Source organism: Ochotona curzoniae, unplaced genomic scaffold (genome assembly GCF_017591425.1).
Source record: "Ochotona curzoniae isolate NIBS_2020 unplaced genomic scaffold, NIBS_Ocur_1.0 contig_3037, whole genome shotgun sequence".
Taxonomy (NCBI): Eukaryota; Metazoa; Chordata; class Mammalia; order Lagomorpha; family Ochotonidae; genus Ochotona; species Ochotona curzoniae.
The window spans coordinates 3,196,470-3,219,799 of NW_024465699.1; the positions used below are offsets into that span (position 1 = coordinate 3,196,470).

At 47.4% G+C, this 23,330-nt stretch overlaps 1 protein-coding gene across 1 annotated transcript in view; it reads right to left on the minus strand.

Annotated features, from left to right (window-relative positions):
* CCDC93 (coiled-coil domain containing 93) overlaps nt 1-19,879 on the minus strand; it is an 85,679-nt gene extending 65,800 nt beyond the window's left edge. Inside the window, exons 1-5 of the mRNA XM_040979110.1 lie at nt 19,756-19,879; nt 13,776-13,889; nt 11,691-11,785; nt 4,567-4,678; nt 219-317 (exon numbers count right to left, since the gene is read on the minus strand). Of these exons, the coding sequence (XP_040835044.1) occupies nt 219-317; nt 4,567-4,678; nt 11,691-11,785; nt 13,776-13,889; nt 19,756-19,797 (462 nt within the window). The 5' untranslated portion in view covers nt 19,798-19,879. The remainder of the gene's footprint in view (nt 1-218; nt 318-4,566; nt 4,679-11,690; nt 11,786-13,775; nt 13,890-19,755) is intronic.
* Between the last annotated feature and the right edge of the window lie 3,451 nt (nt 19,880-23,330).

Below are 23,330 nucleotides of genomic sequence, written 5' to 3' on the forward strand. Positions count from 1 at the left end.
CATGGTGCTGGCCCCCTTTGTGAACTGTCTCTTAAAGAGGCAGTCCTAATAACCAGAAGGTCCAGGTTCAATGTTGTGCAAGGTGAAGGAGATGCAGATGTGCCAAACAGCGACAGAGAGAGCAGCAAATTCTGAAGTTATTCCGGTCCTTCCTCGGAAGTCCCTAAGTGTGCATTTGTGTCTTCAAACAAGGGGAAATAAAGATAGCCAATACTGACCTCGGGAAGGCTGTAGTTTTTCTGGAACTGGGATATGGAGTAGGAGCGGATATAGTCGCCCATCTCTTCTTTTGTTTCTATGGCTCGTTTCACCAGCCACTGAGGAAGAAAGTGAGGAATGTGGGTCAACAGGGATGAAATCCCACTGCAGTGAAGGCTAATTCAGAGGTGGCCCGATTCATGAACTCAAGTCAGCAAAGCTGGACTGGCCAGGTGATAACAAACTACCACCAACATTTGCTGTTTGGCAGGCAAAGCAACTGACTGGGCATGCCAGATGCCAGGACTCAGTGGGACCCAGTGCTGCATGGTGGCGCAGGGACTCAGGCCTCAGTCTGCCCTTCTTAGTATTTTGATATTCTTGGTACCACAGAGCTGCAGTGGAAGCAAATGAAATCACAGGTACTGGACTGCTCGGTGAATAGTTAGATCAGAAGATAAATATAGCTATCCTTCCTCCCCAACTCCCCAGGCCCAGGGACAGGTGTTAATGGAAAGCCCTCTCCTCTGTGCTTACACCACAGACCAAGCAAAGGTGAGAGAACACCTCCTACAACTCCTCACTGGACAGACTAAGAAAGGCCCCAAAGACGTGAGTACTCAGTACACTGGTTACGGTGACAGGCTACCTTATAGAACATTTTCTCTTCCTCCTTCGGACAACACCAGATAGCTGATGATGGCTGAGTTTTAAAGAAACTGAGGTGCAAAGACCACGAAATTTGCCCTTTGGTCTGTGGCTGACCTGCTGTGAAGCTGGAAGTGACACCCCTGAGGTTTTTCCATTCCTCATGTTTCCAGCTCTGTTAAACTGACAATCCCGCGTGCTCTTTTATTTCTCCCAACTTAAACCCTCAATGATCTCTTTCTCTCACACATATATACACACCACACATACACACACACACACACACACACACACACACACACACACACACACAGAGAGAGAGATTCTGGAAGATCAAATCTGAGTACTTTGAGACTAAGAGATTGAAAAGCAGAAAGTGCCTGGCTCCCCATGCGAGCCCACCCTTTGAGTGGAGACTACGCGGAGGAGAGGCTGCTTCTCGGGATTGTTCCTGCCTCTTCGGAGAGGGCTGCTACATTCCAGAAGCAACTTCTGCCAAGAGCACTGCACACTTGGACAGGGCCAGTTACACAGGAAAACTGACACGTGACACACGGCATGGAATTCCAGGCACTCCTGCAACAGGAGGATAGACAGCTCAAGAAATGGACACAGTTCAGAAGAAACTGCCTAGTACAGGAATGGCCAGAAGTAACTTTGACAAATACCCCTTGCTAGTAATTTCCATCACCTTTCCACCCCCAGCCTCCAAACAATGACCTCAGTTCCAAACGAAAGTTCCAAAGCAAGTGCAGAAAATCAGAAAGCACTGAGACGCACTGTGGCCCCTCATTTGCACTCGCACCCCAGGACCACTATCCAGGACAGTAGAGCTGCCTCTTGGCTCGATGCACTTTAGCTTGGCAGACCCAGTGTCTGGTCTTCAGTGCGTGCTGCCTGTCAGATCTGCACCATTAACCTGCAGTCTTCTCTGAGGGACTACTGGACTGGCTCCTGCAGAGCATGACAAGGGAGGGTCCAGCACAACCGCTCAGTGACTAAATCCTCACCTCATAAGCACCAGCATCCCATATGGGTGCTGGTTTGTACACCAGCTGCTCTATTTCAGATCAAGCTCTCTGCCTGTGGCCTGGAAAAGCAGCAGATGCCCTAATGCCTTGGGATCTTGCACCTGTCCTCTACTGCTTTCCCAGGCCACAATCAAGGAGCTGGATGGGAAGTGGAGCAGCTGGGACATGATCTGGTGCTCAGTTTGGATCCCAGCGCATGCAAGGTGAAGACTTCAGCTGCTAGGCTACTGTGCTGGGTCCATTATTGTTCTTTCATAGGTCCACAGAAAAACAGGCAAAAATTACAAGAAAAATGTGGTGAGTGTTTGTATTCAACTTGAAAGACTATCTTTTCTTCCTGAATGGAAATCAAATGGTTATTCCTTTAGGAAATGATAGAAAAAACAAAACAAATAAACACACACACACACAAACCCAAAAACAAGATGGTGGTCACTTTCAAAAACCTGCTTGACTGGCAAAGCATAGAAGTTAACCCTAGGCCAGTCTCCATTTTTGCCCAAAAGATCCACGAAACCCGGTAGGCACAGCCTAGACCCTCCTACTCAAACAGGAAATCCTCCAGAATTCCACTCACACCTGACCAGGCACACACTCAAATGCCCAAACCGACTACAGAATATCACTTCCTGATCTTCCTCTCCTAAAAGGATTAGGATTTAAGCATCTCGTCTCTAGAAAAACAACATCACAGGGTAAGCCTTCGGATATCATCAATACCGACTATCCATTTTCATACAAAATGATGAAATTATCACCCCCTGTATCAGACAGAAAGTCTAATAAACATGCTAATCAAAATCCAAGTTAAACTAATAGTCTAATTTAGTATTTTTTTTTTTTGCTGTTAAATTTTTACCTTGAAAATTTGAATTTTATGTTATAATTTTGTAGAGTCTGGGAATCCCCCCCTCCCAAACTCCCACCCCTGACAGATTTTCCCCACGTTGTTACAACAGTATAGTCCTTCATAAGGAGTCAGGATTCCAACAGTCTGTTCTTTAGGTGTGCCCCAATACTGCTGCTACAGACAGTGTCAGACAGTCCAGCATCCCATTGTCTAGACAATTCCAACAATATCGTTGGGAGTTCATCTTTGATTTGGAAGTAGGGATGCAGATTGCATTGTATCCCTACATCTGGATATGGTAGTCTCTATTACTTCATCACTATACATTGCCATAGATGAGATATTACTTTTATGGCATTTAAAGTCAAATGTGGGAAAAGATCCAATATCGATAGTACTAATAAGAGAAACACCTACATAACCCCTATAAAGTACATATTGAAACATGCTATCCTTTCAAATAAGTGATTTATACATATTAACTTGCTTAATTCTCATCCTATCAGGCAGTGGCCCTTAGTATTTCTGCTTAAGAGATGAGAAGTCTTTGCATACAGCCTCTATAGCCAGCACATGGCACAGCAGAGATTTGAACGAGGACGTCTTCAGAGTCCATGCTGTTAATCCCATGCTACATAACCTAGAAGACCTTTCTGGCAAGGGCTGTGCAGCTCCCCTGCCCTGTGGCTGTGTGAATTAATGATGTGGGGGAAGCACGAGGCTTGACAGCAGTAAGTTCAGACCGGAACCTCTGCTTATCCACTCACTAGTGTTCTATGCAAAAGCAACTGATCGCCCTCTGATTCTCACTGTCCTCAACAGTAAAGCTGGAACTGTTCACAAATGTCTCAAGGAACTATATTAGGATCTCATTCAAAACGTTCACACAGCAGGCCACAGATGCCAGTCTCTTTTCTGGGTTACCCAAGAGGAAGCCCAGACTGACACACTGCACAGAATCTAGGGAGCTGTCAAGTCAATTAATCATACAGCCCTGGGAAGAAGCCAAGGTGCAGAGAAGCCACTGAGCCCGTCAATAAAAGCAGACATCTACGAATGATCAGACCTTCTGGTAGGTAACAGAGACAAGCCAGGGAGCAAGACAGCCATGGTGCCGCTGTGCTTGAGGCTTACAGTCTGCTGGGGACAGACACGTGATCAGACACATGGTTACACACTGTAGGAAGGTTCCTGTGAAGGGACTACAGTCACACGAATGGACAGTGAAAGCAATCTGCTCTTGATTAGGGGGAATAAGCAAAGATTTCTTGAAGAGATTTGGTGAGACTGGAGAGCAAGAGGAATATGAATTAACAGTAAGACGACAGGAAAAGCATTTCTAGCCCAAGGAATCAGCACACACAATGACCTTGTAACAGGAGGATTTGTAACAAGTCCAGTCCTGGGAAATCTAAAAGAGAGTCAGAAGGACTAGAACAAAAGGGACAAAGAAAAGCAGGGGCCAAAATCAAGCTTAAAAAGCTGAAGGAGCCAAAGCATACAGGGCTCTGCAATTCTCTTCCCCCCCCCCCACCCCTTCCACCACCCATCCCTCAAGAGGCTTATGTGCTTTCATTTAACAGGTCAACCAAAGCACATGACTCCTTTTTCTGCTCTGGGCAAATCAAGCAGGAGCAGCAACCCCAAGAGGGCTCTGCAATTCACACTTTATCAAAATGGCAATGAAAAGCCACTGATGGGAACATTCAGAGATTATAACAGGGGACACCACATCCCCCACTGTTCTGAGGATTGCCACAGCTAACATCATCATGCTCCACTGGGTACTGACTCTCAAGCACCTATCCAGGACCCACCGTGGATGTCCCAAGCTCTCACCTGCACCACAGGAAATATGTGGATAAAATCCATCCCCTGGATCTGGTGGGGCTCCAGCTGGTGAGGACATTTCATTCTCGGCAGGACTGAGACAATTTTTTCTGACAGGGCACTGTTTGACAGGGGAGGAAAAAAGGCAGCAAAAAAGAATGTGAACAGGTTGAATGATCCAAAAGACACTCCACAAGAATGCTGGGGCCCTCAAAACCAGGCCGGTGCCAGAATGTGCTCAAGTCCTCCTGGCTGGCCACAAAATGAGAAAAATTAGCACTGCATAGATACTTGCATAGGTGCGTGCAACCACATAGAAATCCCTGTATCTTTTACTCCAAGATGGTATTATTCCTACTTTTCTGACCTTAACATATTTATCTTTTTTTATAAAACGAAGGTGATGTGAGAGTAAGTCAGTATTATGTTAACAATCTTGTATGATTAAATAAAGCCATCACTGTCCCAGGTTCCTTCACATTTAACTTATAGTTTAGCATTTTCCCTAAACATCATCCAGGCAGCTAACAATCCTCTGACCCTGCGTCAGGTGTCCAGGATACTAAGACACACTTGGGGGTAATTCTCAAAGGAAACAGGAGGGCTGGCATTGCTGCACAGTGGGTTGAACCTCTACCTGCAATTTAGAACTCCACATGGGATTGCTTCATTTCCCAGCTGCCCAATCCAGCTCCTGGTCATTGCCTGGGAAAAGCACTGGAAGAAGGTTCATGTGCTTGGGCTCCCACTATACACACGAGAGACCAGCACAGAGTTCCTGGCTCCTGGGTACAGCCTGACCAGCCCCAGCCATTGTTCCCAGCTGGAGAGTGAACCAGTAGATGGAAGATCCCTGTTTGTGTCTCTCCCTTTCTCTGTAACTTTTTCAAAATAAATAAATTAAAATCTTAGGGGCCCAGTGTGATGGCTCAATTGATCAATCCTCTTCCTACAAGTGTGGGGATCCCATGGGTACCAGTTGATGCCCTGGCTGCTCCACCTCCCTTCCAGCTTCCTGCCTCAGGCCTGGAAAAGCAGCAGAGGATGGCACAAAGCTTGAGACCCTACAAAAGTCCTGGCTCCTGGCTTTGGATTGGCTCAGCTCTGGTGATTGAGGCTAATTGGGGGAACAAACCAATGGATGGAAAATCTTTCTCTCCGTCTCTTCTTCTCTCTATAAATCTGACTTTCCAAAATCAATCAATCAATCTTATAAAAATAAATGGAATTCTCTATACTTGTATAAAGACTTTAAAATAGTAACCGTAACCATTGTTTTATACTTAAAAAAACATCAATAATAAATTTAGAAGAGCTGTGTATCCTCCACCTTACTTCAACAGAGGAGAAATGTCTGCACTTCTCATGAGAGACAATCTGACTCCTCCTCTATGGAGTGGCTAGCAGAAGAGGCACCAGCAGCCCCAAACAGAGCATTTTCTGGCTAGATCAAGACAAGCCATCTGTTCCTGATGGTTAAGTTTCCAGCCCAGCCTGGGAGGGAAAACTTTATTTAAAGATTTATTTATCTTTATTGATTGATCGCTTTGAAACAGAGTGACAAAGAAAAAGATAAAGAGTCTGCTAGAGCCCAGAATAGGCCAGGCTGAAGTCCAGAGGCAGGAACTGCATCTGACTCCCATACAGGTGGTAAGAACCCTGGTTGCTGCTGGAAGCTGGTACACTGGCAGGAAGCTGGACTGCAAGCGAGGAGCAGCTGGTACTACACCCAGGGACTTTGATACAGGATGCAAATGTCCCAAGGGGTGGTTTTACTCGCTGCTTCTACAAATCCCTATTGCCTCTGACTATTAGATTTGTTATCCCCAAAGCCACAGTATAAACTGCAAACCTTGAGAAAGTCACCAAGCATGGCCTTGTGTGCCCACAGGCAGAAATGTGGGCTTCTGAATCAGTCCAAATGAGCAGTTTAGCTTTTATTTTTCTGTAAGAGCCTATTGAAAACAACTGTAGCCGGTCATAACAGCTCCTGTGGACACGTTGACAAATGCAGGACTATGTTTTAAGAGAGGCAGGCGGTGGTGAAAAAGGGTTCACTGAGGTCTTACTGGGCAGATGCCTCAAATCCAGCCAACTCTAGAGTCTACCAAAAGTGTCTTTTGTTTAAAGGAATCTTACCCACCCTCCTGTTTTCTTTAGGTCAATAATTGTTACCAGGAGACAGACATCCTGAAGACCAGCATCTAGCTCAGCCTGATGGAAGCTATTCCTGCTCACCTACAGTCCCTGAAGGTCTCAGATGCTGTACAGGAACTAAAAGACTCACGGGTCTCAAGGTGAAAGGCAGTCCAGGGAATGGTCCCTGTAGAACACACTAGGAAATGGCGTCTGGTATCCAAACAGTAGCTTCCTCTGCTGAGGACCATGGTTACAGCCCATGTGCTGGTTATCAGGTCAGAGGTCAAGAAAAGTACAAGCAGGGCCTGGCACAGTGGCCTAGCGGCTAAAGTCCTCACCTTGCACGCCTGGGATCCCATATGGGCGCCGGATCTAATCCCGGCAACTCCACTTCCCATCCAGCTCCCTGCTTGTGGCCTGGGAAAACAGTCGAGGATGGCCCAAAGCTTTGGGATCCTGCACCCATGTGGGATACCCGGAAGAAGTTCCTGGATCCTGGTTTCGGATTGGCATAGCATCGGCTGTTGCGCTCATTTGGGGAGTGAATCATCAGACGGAAGATCTTCCTCTCTGTCTCTCCTCCTCTCTGTATATCTGACTTTCCAATAAATAAATAAACCTTTTAAAAAAAAAAAAAGGTACAAGCATTTGGTGCCCAGAGCATATGGGAGAACAGCGGCCTTCTCCGCAGAAGGGGAAGTAGGTGATTTAGTGAAAAGGTCTGGCAGGGAGAAGTGATCGTGACATGGCTCCGAGCTGCTGGGGCCCCTCCTTGCTGAGTGGCCTGTGACACATGGTCCTCTGTGCCGTGAGGTGTAGCCTGCCCTGCAGGGGAAGCCTTTGGTAGGCCAGGCCTCTGGTCATGCAAGTGGGGAAATCTGGTAGGGAAGCTTCAACAAGCTTTTTGGTGCTTTGCTCTCCATCAAGTTCCCATGCCTTGTTTTTGAATTTCTCTGATTCTGTTAGGGCAAGAGATGAATATATCATTGAGCTCTGTTACCCAAACTCCAGACTCAGCAAACAAAGATAAGGACCAAACTTTGGGTTTAAAAACATTTTTTAATTAATTTATTTTCATTTTTATTTGAGAAGGGAATACAATATCTTTGATCCAGAGGTTTAATCCTTCGCTCTCCAAATGCCCTGAACAGCTGGAACTGGGCCAGGCCTGAGCCAGGAACCTGAACTCCATCTGGGTCTCCCCTGTGGCACCTACACAGACTTCTACTCAGTGGCCTCCCACCTGGTTTTGTGTCTTTGTTCTGTGTTGATCTTAGCTACTCACATGCATATGATCAACAAGCTTGCTTGTTGCAGGCTAAGGAGTTAATTAGCCCCTCTTAAGCTGAGCAGTAACAGGAAATGGGCTAGTGGCTAAAAACACCCAGACTAATTGGACTCAGGGGCATCCTACTGTTTGGGTAAAGGACTTGGGAGGAAGGGTATAAAAGGAGTAATACAGAGAGACTTCTACCATCACTGGTCTCCTGTGGGTGTTTCATCCCCAGACCCTCTCCCTGTCCAGGTTACTGCTCTGCTGGTCGGAGCGCTTGGCTGCACTTTGGTTTGACAGGTGGAGCGCTCCCCCTAGTGGCTATAGAATTAACAATATTTGAATAGTATTACCAATTATCTAGAAACACTATGCCCAACCCTTTCCTGCACAACCTCCTACCCTCAGACAGTTCACCTTGGCCACACCTCTGAGCCTGCCTGCCTGGCTAATTCACAAAGGCCCGTAGGGAAGGACACGGGGGTCACCTCAGGGTTTACAACCCTCTTAAACCAGCCTTCCAGGAATGGCTGCCAAGTCTGAGCAGCACACGCAAGTGGCTGAAAGCACCAATACTGGTGTGGCTGTGGGAGGAACCGCAGCCAGACTGGCGGCAGGGGAAGAAGCCAGGGAGACTTGCAGAATCTCACCATGCTCTCTGTTCAGCTTTTCCTACAGTTTAGGGTGAGTCTATGTCTTTGCAAAAAATCAGTGCAACTGGCAACTACAAGAGGTCACCAGGCAGATGGCCTAGTCTAAGATTTTTAAATGACTGATTGATACATCTTATTTGAAAGTCAAAGTGAGAAAGAGACAAAGAGGGCTTCCATCTGCTTCTTCACTTCCGGAATGCCTACAACAGCCAGAGCTGATCCACAAGCAAGCCGACAGCCGTAAGTTTGAGTACCGGAACCATCACCTGCCGTTCCGCAGGAGACACATTAGTAGGAAACTGGACTTGGGAGCTGAGACAGTTCTTGAACTGAGGCACCCAGACAAAAGATACAGACGTTCCAGGCCGGAGCTTCACTGCTAACTCAAGGCCCACACACTCACCTAGCATTTTAACACCCTGACTTGTCAATAATTTGACTCCTGTAGTTTTGGTTTTTCATGAGTGTTTAGTGCACTGTTTCCTCCTCACAGCAGTTTGAAAGAGAATGAGCTGAAAATCAGCACCTAAATTCCAGCTCCACCGCCTACTCTGAGACATCTGGTAAGTCATCCAGTCTCTCTGGTCCAATAGTGTCACCCAAACTGAAGAACAGTGCTCGCCTTGTCGATTCAGACAGCTGTGAAGGGTAGATCCTAAGACACAGGTGCCAGTGCTGGCACAGGCTCCCTTCCCACAAGTCTCAGCTCCAGCACCATCTTCTCCAAGAGAACTGTAATGACGTCCTACTTAAACCATCAGCGGGCTCCCACCCAAACTTCTCTCATCACATATTTCTCAGCATTAACTTCTTTCTTTAGCACAGATTTTCCTTTATATATATAATTTACTTATTTATTTAATTCTGTTATGGTCTGTCTCCCCTCAAAACACTAAGCCCAAGGAGGGCCACTGTATCCCAAGTACTCAGAATAATGCCTTATCTATAGTATGGTCTCAATAAATATTTGTTGAGTGAGTATCAGGGGAGGGGAAACTTTTTTTCTGTGAAGCACTATTTGCATATTCATAACATCACTTGCAAACCAAATAAAATTGTCAAATTATTAATAAATCTATTACAGAGTTCTTAAAGTCCTACATGTGGCTGCCTTTGCGGGGCCAGACCAAATGACTCGTGAGCCTTAGACAGCCTGAGGTTTGCATGTTCCCTCTCAGAATAAATCAAAAGGGATCCCTTTGACTGAAACTTTAACTTTTCTTTAAGCAACACATTATGCTCCAGAGGATCTCATTGTCCTCTGGGTCCATCACAATGCTTAGTTCTTAGAGTTTACCTCTAAATGACAATTTTTATTTTACAACAAACTTTTAATATGTTTTTGCTATTAAAATAAAAGTAATGTTATGGAAGATTGAGGTTCAAGAGAGGAATAAAAGCAAGATAATAAGATGCATACTCTGCAACAGAGGTGAGGACACCCAAATTAACAGTCTTTGAAAAGCAGTCATTAGAAACTTTGATAAAGAAAAAAAGACTGTAAACGGCCTGAATACCCTGGCTTCTCTCAGCCTGTTTCATTGGTAAAATCAGAATAACACATGTTGTGATGAAAATTCAAATACATAAAGAATCCAGCACAACTTGGGGCACACAGAAGCTCAGTTCACCCAGCTGTGCTCATTCAGCTTTACAGTGTCAATTGCTACTTGCACACTCCACCAGCAGAGCTGAGCAGCTTGTAACACAGGCCATACATATTATCACCAAGTCTAAAACGCTTACTGTCGGGCTCTTCACAGAAAAACAGTCTGTTAACCCTAGTAGAAGGATCAACAAAACTTCTAGTGAACTTTACAGGGCAGGTGAAGATAGACACACGGCAGGCAGAGTGTGAGGGGAGAAAGAACTGTACTGCCGGGGCTGTGTGGGGGCTTCGTGTGCTATCCTCGCCTGTAGCGTGGGCATCTCACATGGGCACTGCGTTTTTCAGCTTCTCCATTTCTGATCTAGCTCCTGGCTTATGGCCTGGAAGAGAGGGATGGCCCAAGTTCTTGAGCCCATGCAAAATACGAGAGACCCGGAGAAAACTCCTGGTTTCGGATTGGCTCAGCGCTGGCCATTGCGGCTGTCTGGAGAATGAAACAGCCAATGGAAAATCACTCTCCCTGTCTCTCCTTCTCCCTACAAATCTGAGTTTCACATAAAATATATCTTTTTTTCTTTAAGAGCTATAGTGTTTATTGTTACTCTTATACTGAATGTGAAGCAGTATAATAATACTCAAAGATGGGCAGACAAATTAGAAAGGCACATTGCAAATCCTAATGCAACAACTGATTTTTTAAAAGAGCATAAATAACAAGCCAATAATGAAGATAGAGTCACAGAACAAGAATTTAGAAGGAAATAAAAAAGAGAAAAACAACAAAGAAAAACAACATAATATTAAGAAACAGACTTAAGCTCATATGCACATTAAACAGCTTAAAAACAGTACCAACAGGTTGATTTTAAAAAAGCTAGAATCAACTGGTCTAAAAGACTCTTAAAATGATGAAAAAAATGAAAGCGTAAGAATACAAATATTATACTATCAAAAGCCAATCAAAAAAGCAGGAACAGCTATGCTAATACAAGACACAGTAGATTTTGGAACAAGAAATATTACAAAAGAAAAAAACGAGTTCTATTTGCTTGCTCTCCTCTGAATGACACTGTGACAAAGATGCCACTAGCTATTTGTTTTGAAAAAATCAGGCATGGTTTTGGAGCACATTTATGAATACTTTCTGTGGGATATTATGATTCAGTTATATGTTGCTTAGTTTAATACCTTTAACTTTTATTATGTAAATAATTAGAAATTGAATTTTTTTAAGACAAAATAAAACATACTAAAATCATAATGAGTTGACTAAGGGCTAACAAAGTTTGAGGTAACCCATTCATAATATTTAAGAGTTGTTGCTAAGAACAAATATAAACACTGTAGTATACAAAATGAAAACAGAATGTGAGTATAAACCGATCATTAACAACAACAACAAAGCCATTTTAAGACTGCTCTTTTCTCACCTCTCTGGTAGAAAACATCACTAACTTACATTTTTTGACCTATTGTAGAGTTTTCTTGAAAGAGCAAGTCAACGTCTACATCAAAGTTGCAAGTGGTAATGCACCAAGTCATTCCTCCTACCACCTGCAAAACAAAGAAAATGTGCTGGGAAAGGAGATGTAGAAGCTCGATTAACTACTAAGTAAGCAAAAACCACAGATCCTTACACAGAAGGAGAGCGCCTCCTCACCGCTCACTCCTGTAACAGAGCACTGCTGAACGGAACTCTGCAGGGGCGGAGACGCTCAGGACCTGCACTGTGCATGCCACTCCTAGTCACATGTGGCTACTAAGTGCCAAGTGTGGCCAGTGTGACTGAGAAACCGACTTTAATTATGAAACAGACACATGTGTGCAGGGGGAAGACACTCATTTTCAGCTGAAAGGAGTCTTCACTCAGTTTAGCCAAGTCCCAGATTCCAGAAGAATCCTGTGTTTTATAGGTCAGATACATGGGCAGCAACACCAGTATTTTGGGGCTGCTGTCGTACCCCATCATGAGAAGCTCCTGCAAGCAATGCCAGAATCCTGCATGGCTCACTAGTGCCAGGTCTGCTACTCTGCTTCTGATCCAACTCCCTGCGAATGTTCCCGGGAAGGCAGCAGGGGACACCCTCAGTGCTCGGGCCGCTGGCTCTCCTGCCACCCATGTGGAGTTCTACCACGTCGGAGTTACAGGCTCCTGGTTTCAGCTCGATCCAGGAGTGAAGCCATTTAGGGGATGAACCACCTGATGAAATAGCTGTTTCTGTCACTCTGCCTTTCAATGAAATAAAATCTTTTTTAAAAAGACAATTTGTGATTACTGCTTAACATACTCATTTTACTCATCTATGGGATTTCTCAAAAATGCAAATGAGACTAAAGCTAAAAACCCACTTTATGTGTTTTTATTATCAGATTTACTTATTTTTATTTGAAAGTCAGATTTAAAGAGGAGAGACACAGAGAGGGAAATCTTCTATTTGCTGGTTCATTCCCCAAAGGGCCATAATGGCCAGAGCAGGGATGGTCCAAAGGCAGGAGCCAGGATCCAGGGGCCTCTTTCAGGTCTCCTACATGGGTGCAGGGTCGCAAGGGCTTGGCCCTTACCCCACTGCTTTCCAGGCCTTGAGCAAGGAGCCAGATGGGAAGTGGAGCAGCCAGGACATGAACCAGCACCCATATGGGACGCTGGTGATTGCAGGAAGAGGGCTAGCCTGTTATACCACTGCACCGGCCCCCTAAACCCACTTAAAACAAAATCCTTTTCACACACAGCTTGGTGTAAGAAGAAACATCAGTGGAATGGATCCTTGTTGTCCTGTAGACTCCCATGAGATGACCAATAAATGTACACATTCCAGGGCCCCAGCCCGGGTGCAGTTCCAGTGGGTGAAACCTGGACATGCGCACCATAAAACCCACCCAGGACGACTGTGGTAAGCACCTCCACGAGCACACAGAGTTGAACTGCCCAGGCTTTCCTGATGCACCCTGTTGTCCATGAGTACTTCCCCTCTGAGTGCAGCACTCGGCAGGACTGGCTTCCCTGTGCCATTCACCCTGTGCATGCTGCTTTACTTGTCTCTGTGCCCCACTCTAACAGAAGATGTGGGAAACTGTCTCTGTCCTCAAAACTGCCTTGCGCGTAACTGTGCAAGGTTCTCCCTCCCTTTGGGACTGCAGCCCACAGTAATGTCGCCTTGCTTCAAGCAGAGCCTTCATCCACAGAGCATCCGTCACCTGCCAGTGAGCGAGGCGGGCTTGGGATAACTCAGCATTCATTCGGATTAATTTATTTTACACAAACTATAATCGCTACACAAACTCTTAAAGTCCTTGACTAGAGGAACTGTTTCTTTGCCATTTTCTACATTTAGTACAACTGCATGTTCAGAACAGGAATTTGCATCAGCTGGTATGTCATTTTCTTTGAACAGGAAATCTGAATATCTCCACAATGAATCAGAACTAGGGAGAAGGAAACACATGGAGGAAAAAGTAAGAACACAATCTCTTTTCTCTCAGCCATGGTGAGGCGTGCGGTCCTGAGGAGAAGCCACAGCTAGTGGTTAGGGAGGCTTCCTCTTACCTTATCAAAAGGTGATAAGCCTTTAATTCTTGCCCTGAAGTATCCAGCTGCCACTAAAAGCTCCAGAATTTCAGCCAACTTGACATTTTGCTCTTCATCTTCTCTCGTTTCCACCTACAACACAAGGCACGCGTTAGGCTGGTACAAGCTATCCCGCATAAAGGACATACGCCTGGATGCTGCAGTCCCATCGCCAAGCAGCAAGCAACGCTGACTCGGTCACCAGGATCTCTGAAAATGCAGCACAGACCAAAAAGCAGAAGAGGAAGAGTGTTGTCAGAATCAGAAAATCACTCTCCATCCTTCAATGAGCTGCTACGCATCTCCTCCTCAAACACATGGTTTACTTGCCAGGCTTCTCAAATACAGGTTACGTTTCCTACAGACAAAAACAAAGCTGTTGTTTTATTAACTGTATACTCATCTGTCTCCCAGGAGTAACTGAATAGGGTAAGAACAAACAGGGAAATTCGAACCCCACAGTGCCTTAAGACATTTTTAGGGAAGATCACGTGATTTGTGATCCGACCTTGGAATGCGTGTATCAGGATGGGGCCTCCTGGATTGACGATGCCTGTGCAGTGGACGGCACGCCCAGGTGCATAAGGGGGACATGACGGACAGCTGATTCGGGCCTACAGAGAACGTCAAATGCCATGTAAGAAGACGGAGAGCACAAGAGGTTGGACAACTCTCCCTGCCAGGGTTTGCCGCAAGTGTCTGGATGAGTGGCTGCACTAAGGTGTAAGGTGGACTCCATCAGCCAAAGGACCTTGGAAAGATTTTCCTCAACTTGGAGCAGTGACACCAACAGCATCTCAGAACTCTCAAAGCACACAAGCAACTCCACTGGAACATTCTCCATGTCAGAGCTTCTAAGATGACATCATGTGGACATCCTCAATCCCAGGTATGGAGCAGTTTGGCAGCTGGGAGCAGCCCCCCACCTCCTTTGTCCCCACCCCGATACAGGAGAAAAGGGAAGAAAAGGAAGATTGGAAGCATTTGCCCCACCCACCTTCCCCCTTACCTCAACCCTCCCCACCCCACTCGATGATCATCATGAGCCTGAGTCCTTGCAATCATCATCAAAAACAAAATGAAATGAAAAAATTGCAGGAAATGAGAAAGATATATCTATTTTGGTGCAAAAAGATTCTCAGGGGCCAGCACAATACCCTAGAGGCTAAAATCCTCGCCTTGCAAGCTCCTGGATTCCATATGGGCACTGGTTTGTGTCCTGGCAGCCCCGCTTCCCTCACTCAACCACGCCCTCCTTCACTGTCAGTCTCCCATGCAGCATCCTTTCCGTTCTTTCACACTTCACATCATGACTACTGAAGTTGCCCTCAGTCTTTGTTCCCCATTCCTCTTTCTCACTCCTTCCTAAAGTTTTACACGGTCCTTCTTGACCTCACTACCCAGCCTTAGTCATAGATCAACACACAGATCTACTCCAGACTTTTGTGCTTAGTTGTCAGATCTTCCACCTCCACCCATCTTTTCTGCTGCAACTTCATTTATTTATTTATTTTTAAAATTGCTTTATTTTGACATTCTTTACATAGTTGATTAGGGCACTAAGGGTCAAGGGCTACAGGAAAGTGGGTAAGACTATTGTTTCCACATTGTTGCTTTTTTTTTTTTTCTTTATCTAGGGTAAAAGGGGAGATAAAAGGAAGAAGCCCCACCCAGCCTCCCACCCATACCAGGTTCCTGATGTGGGGCATGCTCCAAGGGTCCTGCTCAAGTGGTTTTAATAATTCAAAAGTTCTGAATTGCTGCCAATCTTGCCGTTCAAGCACGATGAAATCACTGCAGGATCCACTGATTGACATTAATCCACCTTAGAGTTTCTGCTTGCCCAGATTTTCACTACCAACACATGGCTGGGGTAGTTGATTGATTTGTTCTGTCCTCCATCATCTGTTGTGGTACCAGGTGTCCTCTGCAGGTTCCGATGGACTGGGATTCCCATATCCTCCATGTGCACCTGGGTATGCTGTCCACTGTTCTGTCTGAACCTCTGAGGAGACTCAGTTTTGACGCTAGCACTCCATGGCAGACCATGGAACCTGCACTTCTCTTCATGGTTTGGGTTCTGAGTCCGGCAGTTCTATTGGGGATATCCCCAAAGAAACTTTCTCTGAGGTGATCCCAGACCAGATTCTTGTGTGTGCTTGCCAGTACAGGGCTTGGCATAGTCCATCGCTCCCATTAGCTGGTGGTTGCAATTGCTGGATCAGTTCTGTTCCCAGTCCTGTCTTCCACATGATTCAATAGGTGTTGCAGTCCAGCCTGATTCTGCCCAGCACACACTTGGCCCTCACATAAACCAGTGGGAGCTGCAGCCTAATCAGAGTGACCCACAATAACCACCACCAGGCCCGCCCTCTGCCCTGGTTCCCGTGTTTGCCAGTATGTACCACAGACTTGTAGTCTGTCTCACATCCCATTCAGCTCTCCTACATGTCAACAGGCATTAAAGCCTAGTTCAACCCAACCAGGCCCACTATCCAGCCCATGCACATGCTGGTGGGTGCCATTCTGTCCACCCAGGTCTGCCCTGTCCTGGTTTTCATGCTCTCCAGTGGGAGTGATAACCCAAGAGGGAGGTGCCCACTATTTCCCTCCTGGGTCCACTCACGGATCATGCATTTTCCAAGTGGTTCTGCAGTTTAACTTGACAGACTCAGTCCCTCAGTACCAGCATATACTAGCTCTGTGGCAAAGCCCAACCAACCCTCACCCATTCTGATTTATGCTTGCACCAGTAGAGACAGTCAACTAAGGCTGGCTCTTCCCTGATCTGGCTCACATGAGGCCCACAGGTGTTGTAGCCCTGTCAGCTGCAACTTTAATCTTCCCCCCAAAGCATTTCAGACATAGTTCTGGCCAATCCAGTAAACCAGCACTCACTCTGATGTCTTCACTGTTCACACCACTGCCCTTCTTTTCTCTACCCAACCAGAAGGCACCTTCAAATTCTGGCTTCTACCTGATGCCGTCCCTCGCAAATTCAGGCAGAGTGGTCATTCCTCTGCATTTCTCTTTTACTTCCAGCCTATGCCATCCATAAAGCAGCAACCCTTTCTAAGTGGCATGTCTGTTATTATATAAAAAAACTGTCTTTCCAAATGGAGTGCTAGCTAGGCCGGGAGAGGACCTATACACAACGCATATCTATGTTTGCTCCTTTGTACCAAAACAGCATCTGGCACCAAGCATACACTGATTCAATATGTAATGGCATTTTAAGCGAAGTGCATGACTTAAACCAGATCATGTTGTAACAAAATGTTTTCATAATCATGATGATGGAAAGGCAATATTTATTTGGCAGCACAAACTGCTAGGAAATGGAGGGCACCTATTAACACATGTCCAGCTGAACACGGAATCATTAAACTGAACAATAATCCTTTAGGACTGACTGGGTAGGAGGCTGATGGGGACCGGTGATGGCTCTGATCAACTGCTCACCTGCCTCTGCCCCTGTCCCTCAAATAGCCCTGGGGAGCCTACCAAAAACTCTAAAGCCCAGCACCCTCTGGTTCTCGGTAAGACCTACAAAAGTAACAATGATTCCACCTTCTCTTCCTTCCTTCAGCAAAAGACCTGGCATGGTTAAGGAACATCTACAGGTGGAAGATGCAGACACCAGAAAAATAGCAATTCCAGTCCATTCAGACGGAGAAGACGAAGGAAATGAGATGGCATACATATCTTACAACTCTTGGGATGTGAAACAGGAAACCTTTATTCAACCATCACATATGAAAACACTGCCTGGAGACAGTGCAGCACAGGGGGACTCCTGCCCCCACACCTATCTGATGAGCAGCCCCAGGCCAGTCCCAGCAGACGCCTGGCCAATGCTTCCTGTCCACCACAGCCAGAATGCAGAAATGCTCTCCTGCCACACAGCTTGCGAAATAACTTTTTAGCACAATGTGGTGAATAGGGACATTTGAGTCTAAATTCACTTATGCAAAAGATTAGCACTGGAAACCAAAAGACAAAAAAAGGGAAGGAAAAGGGTCTCTGGCTCTCTTTCTTACACACACACACACACACACACACACACACACACGGAATACAGGGAATGAAAGAATACACTCTTGAAGCCATAAAAATCCACCAGGCCAGTTAATATCTCCAGTTGTTAAAACCAAACTTCTCATAAAGATGAATGACTGTGAACTCTTAAACCAGGCCCAATAAATTTTTCAACTACTGTGCACTGTTCACGCAACCTGGAAGATTAGACCAAGTCTAGTTATCTTCCTTTTTCACACACCAGCGGTATTCAAAAATTTTATGGAAAATGTGCATTGTGGGGGAAAAGAAAATCTATGCATGGACTTCAAAGGTTTTTCTACCAAATAAGCTTCTTGTAATTCTAGCTGACATTAACTTTCTGAAGTTCCTTTATTATGCAGTAAGTGGTCAAAAAACTAAATTAAGTTAAATGGGCTCATGGTAACAATTTGATTATAATCACCTTCACTTTCTCTAGTGGCCAGGAACTGTTAGACTTTCAGAAAGCAAATTAGACCCAGTTTCTTAGAGGTCAATGAAGGATTAAACAAAGAGCACACAGGAGCAAGTTCCTATAGCACCCTGAACGCGCCGGATCTCGTCTGATCTCGGGAGCAAGTTCCTTTTCATTCTAGAAAGTCTCCTACAGGGTTCTGTGGAACCTTGAATTGGAAAGTATAGGCACAACCTGGGAGTGCAAAGGCTGTTGCAACAACAGGCCAGGTGAAAACCTTAACGAAGCAGCAGCTAAAAAGATCCTGCAACTATCCCAGCAGCGATTCTGCTCTCACCACCCAGTTTCAAACAACCAGCACCAGAAAGTCTGACACATCACACTACAAGGATCTCTTACCACAAACACAGAGTAGGCTTGCATTTTGGCAACACCCACTGTCCCCAGCCTCCAAGTACAGAGCATAGAGATTGCTCGGTTAGGGGGGTCCCCCTCTCCTGGTGAGACATCCTGGATGGGGCACAGCGACGTGGGAAGGGCCCTCTCTGCAAGTCAAGTCACCCTGCCAAATGTCTGCTCCGGGACTTTAGGGAGGGAGGGAGGGAGGGACAGGCGTGCAGCGTGCATTCCATTACTCTGCAGGATCTGAGGAATTAGACAACAAACTGGAAAGGAAGGCAGGGGCAAGGCTCCCAGCTCAGTGCTGTTTGCAACCAAAGGAAGTTGAGCGCACTTCTGAAGCCTTTATCCCTAGCCAATGTGAAAATCCGGAGACCACTGATGCGTCTGTCCCTGAGAGTTCGCGAGTACTACAAACACGTCTGGAAAGGCTCTCGTTATCCTCCCGAGAGGCAGCCGCGTTTCGGTCTCGGGGTGCTGCGTCCGCACCCCGAATCCCACAGCGCGCGGACCTGGAACGGGACACAGCCTCGGTGCCCTCACAGTTCCACCACTTCCTCCTGCTGCCGGGGTCAACTAGGGAAGGGAGGCATTAGCAGCACCCCCTCTGCCCTACACACACACAAACACACGCGCGCACACCCACCCCTCCACCAACAGGCACAGCAGGGGCCCCAAGGTCACCGCCCGAGCCTGGACAGTCCGGCGCGCGCGTCTCGTGACCCGGGAGCGCTGCAAGCCTCGGCCCTGGGGACTCGACCCCGCGGCGCCCGGGGCCGGGGACACCCACGGGGGGCACGGCGGGAAAGGAGGGACCCCGCGGGGCGTGGGGGGCTGCGGCAGAGCAGGTGACGCCCGGCGAAAGGCCACCTCCGCCCCCAGGACACCCCGGAGCGGCTCGAGCGGGTCCTCCACCCACCCGCAGCGGGCCCCGCCGCCGGACACGCCTGGGGACGCGAGCCAGGGGTCCCCCACGTCCCCCCAAGGCGGCTCGGCCGGTCCTTCAGCGTCCGCAGCCCTCGCCGGCTCGGCCACCGCCCCCGAAGCCCCGACGTGTCACGGGGCGGGGAGTGAGGGGGTCCTTACCTCGGGGAGACCTTGGCCTTCCGGCCCCTTGGGCAGCCCCATGGTGCGGCCAGGCCCCACAGCGAGTCCGGAGGAGGCTGTCCCCGCGACCAAGCTGCTACCGGGGTGGAGAGCGAAACGGAAACTTCCTCCGTCGCCGGCCCGGGAGCGCCGCGGCCCGGCGGAGCATGCGCGCCGGGGCAGGAGCGCGGCGCCTGTGCGCCTGCGCGCAGGCAGCCCGGGGCCAGGCTGGGGCGGCTCTGGACACCGGGGACCCGTCCAGCCAGGGCCCTGGTCGCCTCGCCCGGCCTCTGAGGAGCACTCCGAGGCGCTTCAGCGAACAGGCTGTTCCTGCAGTCCGGGCCCAGTCCTCTCCACAAGCCGCACGGAAGTCCACCTCGCTCCCGGGTCAGAGTCTGATCCCAGAGGGCCAGGACCCCCGGGTTGACAAACACTTCCTCGGTGTGCCGACTGGGGGGACACAGGGTCCTGCAGAAGAGCTTCTTCAGGGCCGCATTTTTTCCCAGCAACCAGCGAGTGGGATCTTTTTCCTGGGGAATCTCTCTTGGGATTCCAGGTGTCTCCCTGGGGAACAACATCTCTAAGATGGGGCCTCATCCAGCTGCTTCGTTCCTTATAGGATGTACCCCAGTCCCAGCCTGTCCCAGAAGTGGCAGCTGTATCAAAAGAACCTCTCTAGCCACACGACCCCCTGTACCTCCTGCATAAGGGCTTCCACCAATTTTTGGCTCAAAGGGATAAAGACAGTGGATTTAGGTGAAAACATTTTGTGGTGGAAAAGCTTTTTTTCCTGCGTTCGTATGGGCGCTGGGCAGAGAGAATGACACAAAAAGCTCCTTGGGCTCAGAGAAGTTTTGTATTTTATTTTTTCCCCCCATTTGAGAGACAGCTCTTCAAAACATTTAAAAGTAGGCATTTGGTACATATTTGTCTTTGAGGGAATTCTTTGTACTTTTTTGTACCTCTTGTAGTTTTGATAAGATAGAAGTTAGAAGGACCCCAAGAATGCCATTTCATTCCTCAGCGTATAGGTGGTAAATATTGCACAAAGCCTCCTAGCCCAGTTCCCAAGAACTTGGGAAATCTGAATACACATGCTAAGTTACTGAGATGACAGCCCTCCTTCCTGTGTTGTGTGCCATCTGCCTCACCACCACTGTGGATCCATAAGACTCACTTTCCACGGGACTCGTGCTCCTGCGTCCCAGGCGTGTCATTCGTGTAGCTGTCAGCTTTTACTGGAAAGGTAGAGGCTGAGGTTAAGGGGCATGGAGAGGGAGCGTTGGCTGCCTGGTGTCTAGAAACAGCTAGCAACTTCCAACAGCAGGTCTCAATAGCTGCTTATAAAACAGCCAGGGATTAGGGATGGAGTCGGGTTCTGGTGGGCTGCACCACAGGTCCCCTGCTGTACAGAAACAGGAGCTGTACCTAAACAGCTCTACAGCTCCCCAGTAGGAAACTGCCCTGTAATATCAGAATCGGATTAGCAGCATGCTTTTTCCTTTTTTCTTTTACCCCTGTTTTTCTCTTAAGATCTTAGCAAACAGCATTGAGAGTAATCAAGAAAGTTTAAGCAGAACACATTGGAGGGGGAATTGACTACCCAGCCTTGATGAAGACCTTAAACAGTGGCAGTGGGAGCCTGGTGCGATGGCTCAGATCCTCACCTTGCAAGTGTCAAGTTCCCACGTGGGTGCCGGTTCATGTCCCGGCTGCTCCATTTCCCATCTGGCTCTGTGCTTGGGATCTGGAAAAACAGTGGAAGCAGCCCAGAGTCTTGGGACCCTGCACCTGCATGGGAGAGCAGTAGAGGCCCCTGGCTCCCGGCTCCTGGCTCAGATCGACTCAGTTCTAGCCATTGTGGCTATTTGGGGAGTGAACCAGTGGATGGAAAAATCTGTCTCTCCTTCTATTCGTAACTCTGCCTTTCCAATAAAAAAGAAATAAATCTTTTTTTTTAAGATTTATTTTTATTTTTTTTATTGGAAAGGTGGATATACAGAGAGGAGAGACAGAGAGGAAGATCATCCATCTGATGATTCACTCCCCAAGTGGCCACAACAGCCTGTGCTGTGCCAATCCCAAGCCAGGAGCCAGGAGCTTCTTCCAGGTCTCCCATGCAGGTGCAGGGTCCCAAGGTTGTGGGCCGTCCTCGACTGCTTTCCCAGGCCACAGGCAGGGAGCTGGAAGGGAAGCGGGGCTGCTGGGATAGAACCGGCGCCCATATGGGATGCCGGGCGTGCAAGGCGAGGACCTTAACCACTTGCACCACCGCACCGGGCCCAAGAAATAAATCTTTTAAAGAACTGAACAGTGACAGTGGAGAGATATGTGTGCTGTCTCGCAGGCCCATGCATCCCTCTCTTCCTGCCCCAGTGGGTCACTAAGTTGCCCAGAGTCTCCATGGACAAAACCAGGGGAGGTGTTCCAAAGAGAAGGAGCAGCTGAGGTGTTCTAACCAGCTTCCCTGTGCCTTGCACCCCTGCTCCTGGCTTGCTCTCCTGGCTTGCTGCTGTGCAGAGCAGACCAACAAGGCCCTAGTCTGAGGATCAGAGGTGTGGGTCTTGGCAAAGAGAAGCTTAGGTGACCAGAGCAGTGGCATAGTAGTCTAAGCCTCTGTCTGCAGTGCCAGCATCCTATATGGGCACAGGTTCTAGTCTCAGCCCCTCCACTGCAAATGGCCTGGGAAAGAAACAAAGGTTGGGCCAAGTCTTTGGGCACCTGATCCCACATGGGAAAAACTGGGAGAAGTTTTCCCAGCTTCAGAGCAGATCTAGTTTGGTTGTGTCCAGCCATTAAGGGAGTAAACCAATGGATGGAAGATTTCTCTCCTTCTCTCCCTCTCTGTCTCTCCTCCTCTCTGTATATCTGACTTTGCAATAAAAATAAACAAATCTTTAAAAAAAAAAAAAGCTAAAATGAGGTATCTTTTAATGGAAGAAACCATGACTCTTTTAAGGACATTAGTGCCAATAACACTCCTTAATCATGAATATGTTCTCACAGATGTTCTGAAGGATAATTTGGCAAAATTAATTGTTTGTGGATGATTCCTTCAGGGTCCAATGTGTGCCTAAAAAAGGGTTCTCGGTAGGGATGGTGGAACGACTCAACACCCAAAGTGCACAAGGAATTTTTCTTAGTTGTTCAGGCTGCTGTAATACAATCCCCCAAATGGGAGGTTTATAAACGACAGGTAACTCTTTCCTCCCACAGACTAAGGAAACTCAAGGTCATGGTAGGACCAGACTCACCATTTGATGAGGACGCACTTCTGTAGGCTTTGGTCACGATGACCTCACACGATGGAGTGAGGAGGGACCAGCAACTTAGGGGCTAGGATTTCCACACCTGGATTTGGCTCCAGCAAGGGTGGGGTGGGAGTGGGGGTGTATACAGTACAATTATTCAGAACACAATAGAAGTATTTAGCACCCACAACTATTATAGCTGTTAAGTTTCCGTCATTGACTTTGGGTCATAACAATTTCTTTGACCAGAAACCTGTGGGTAGATATTGTGTGTGCTCTAGAATTTTCTAGATTAGGAAATTCTGTATACCCCGAGCTTCTTAC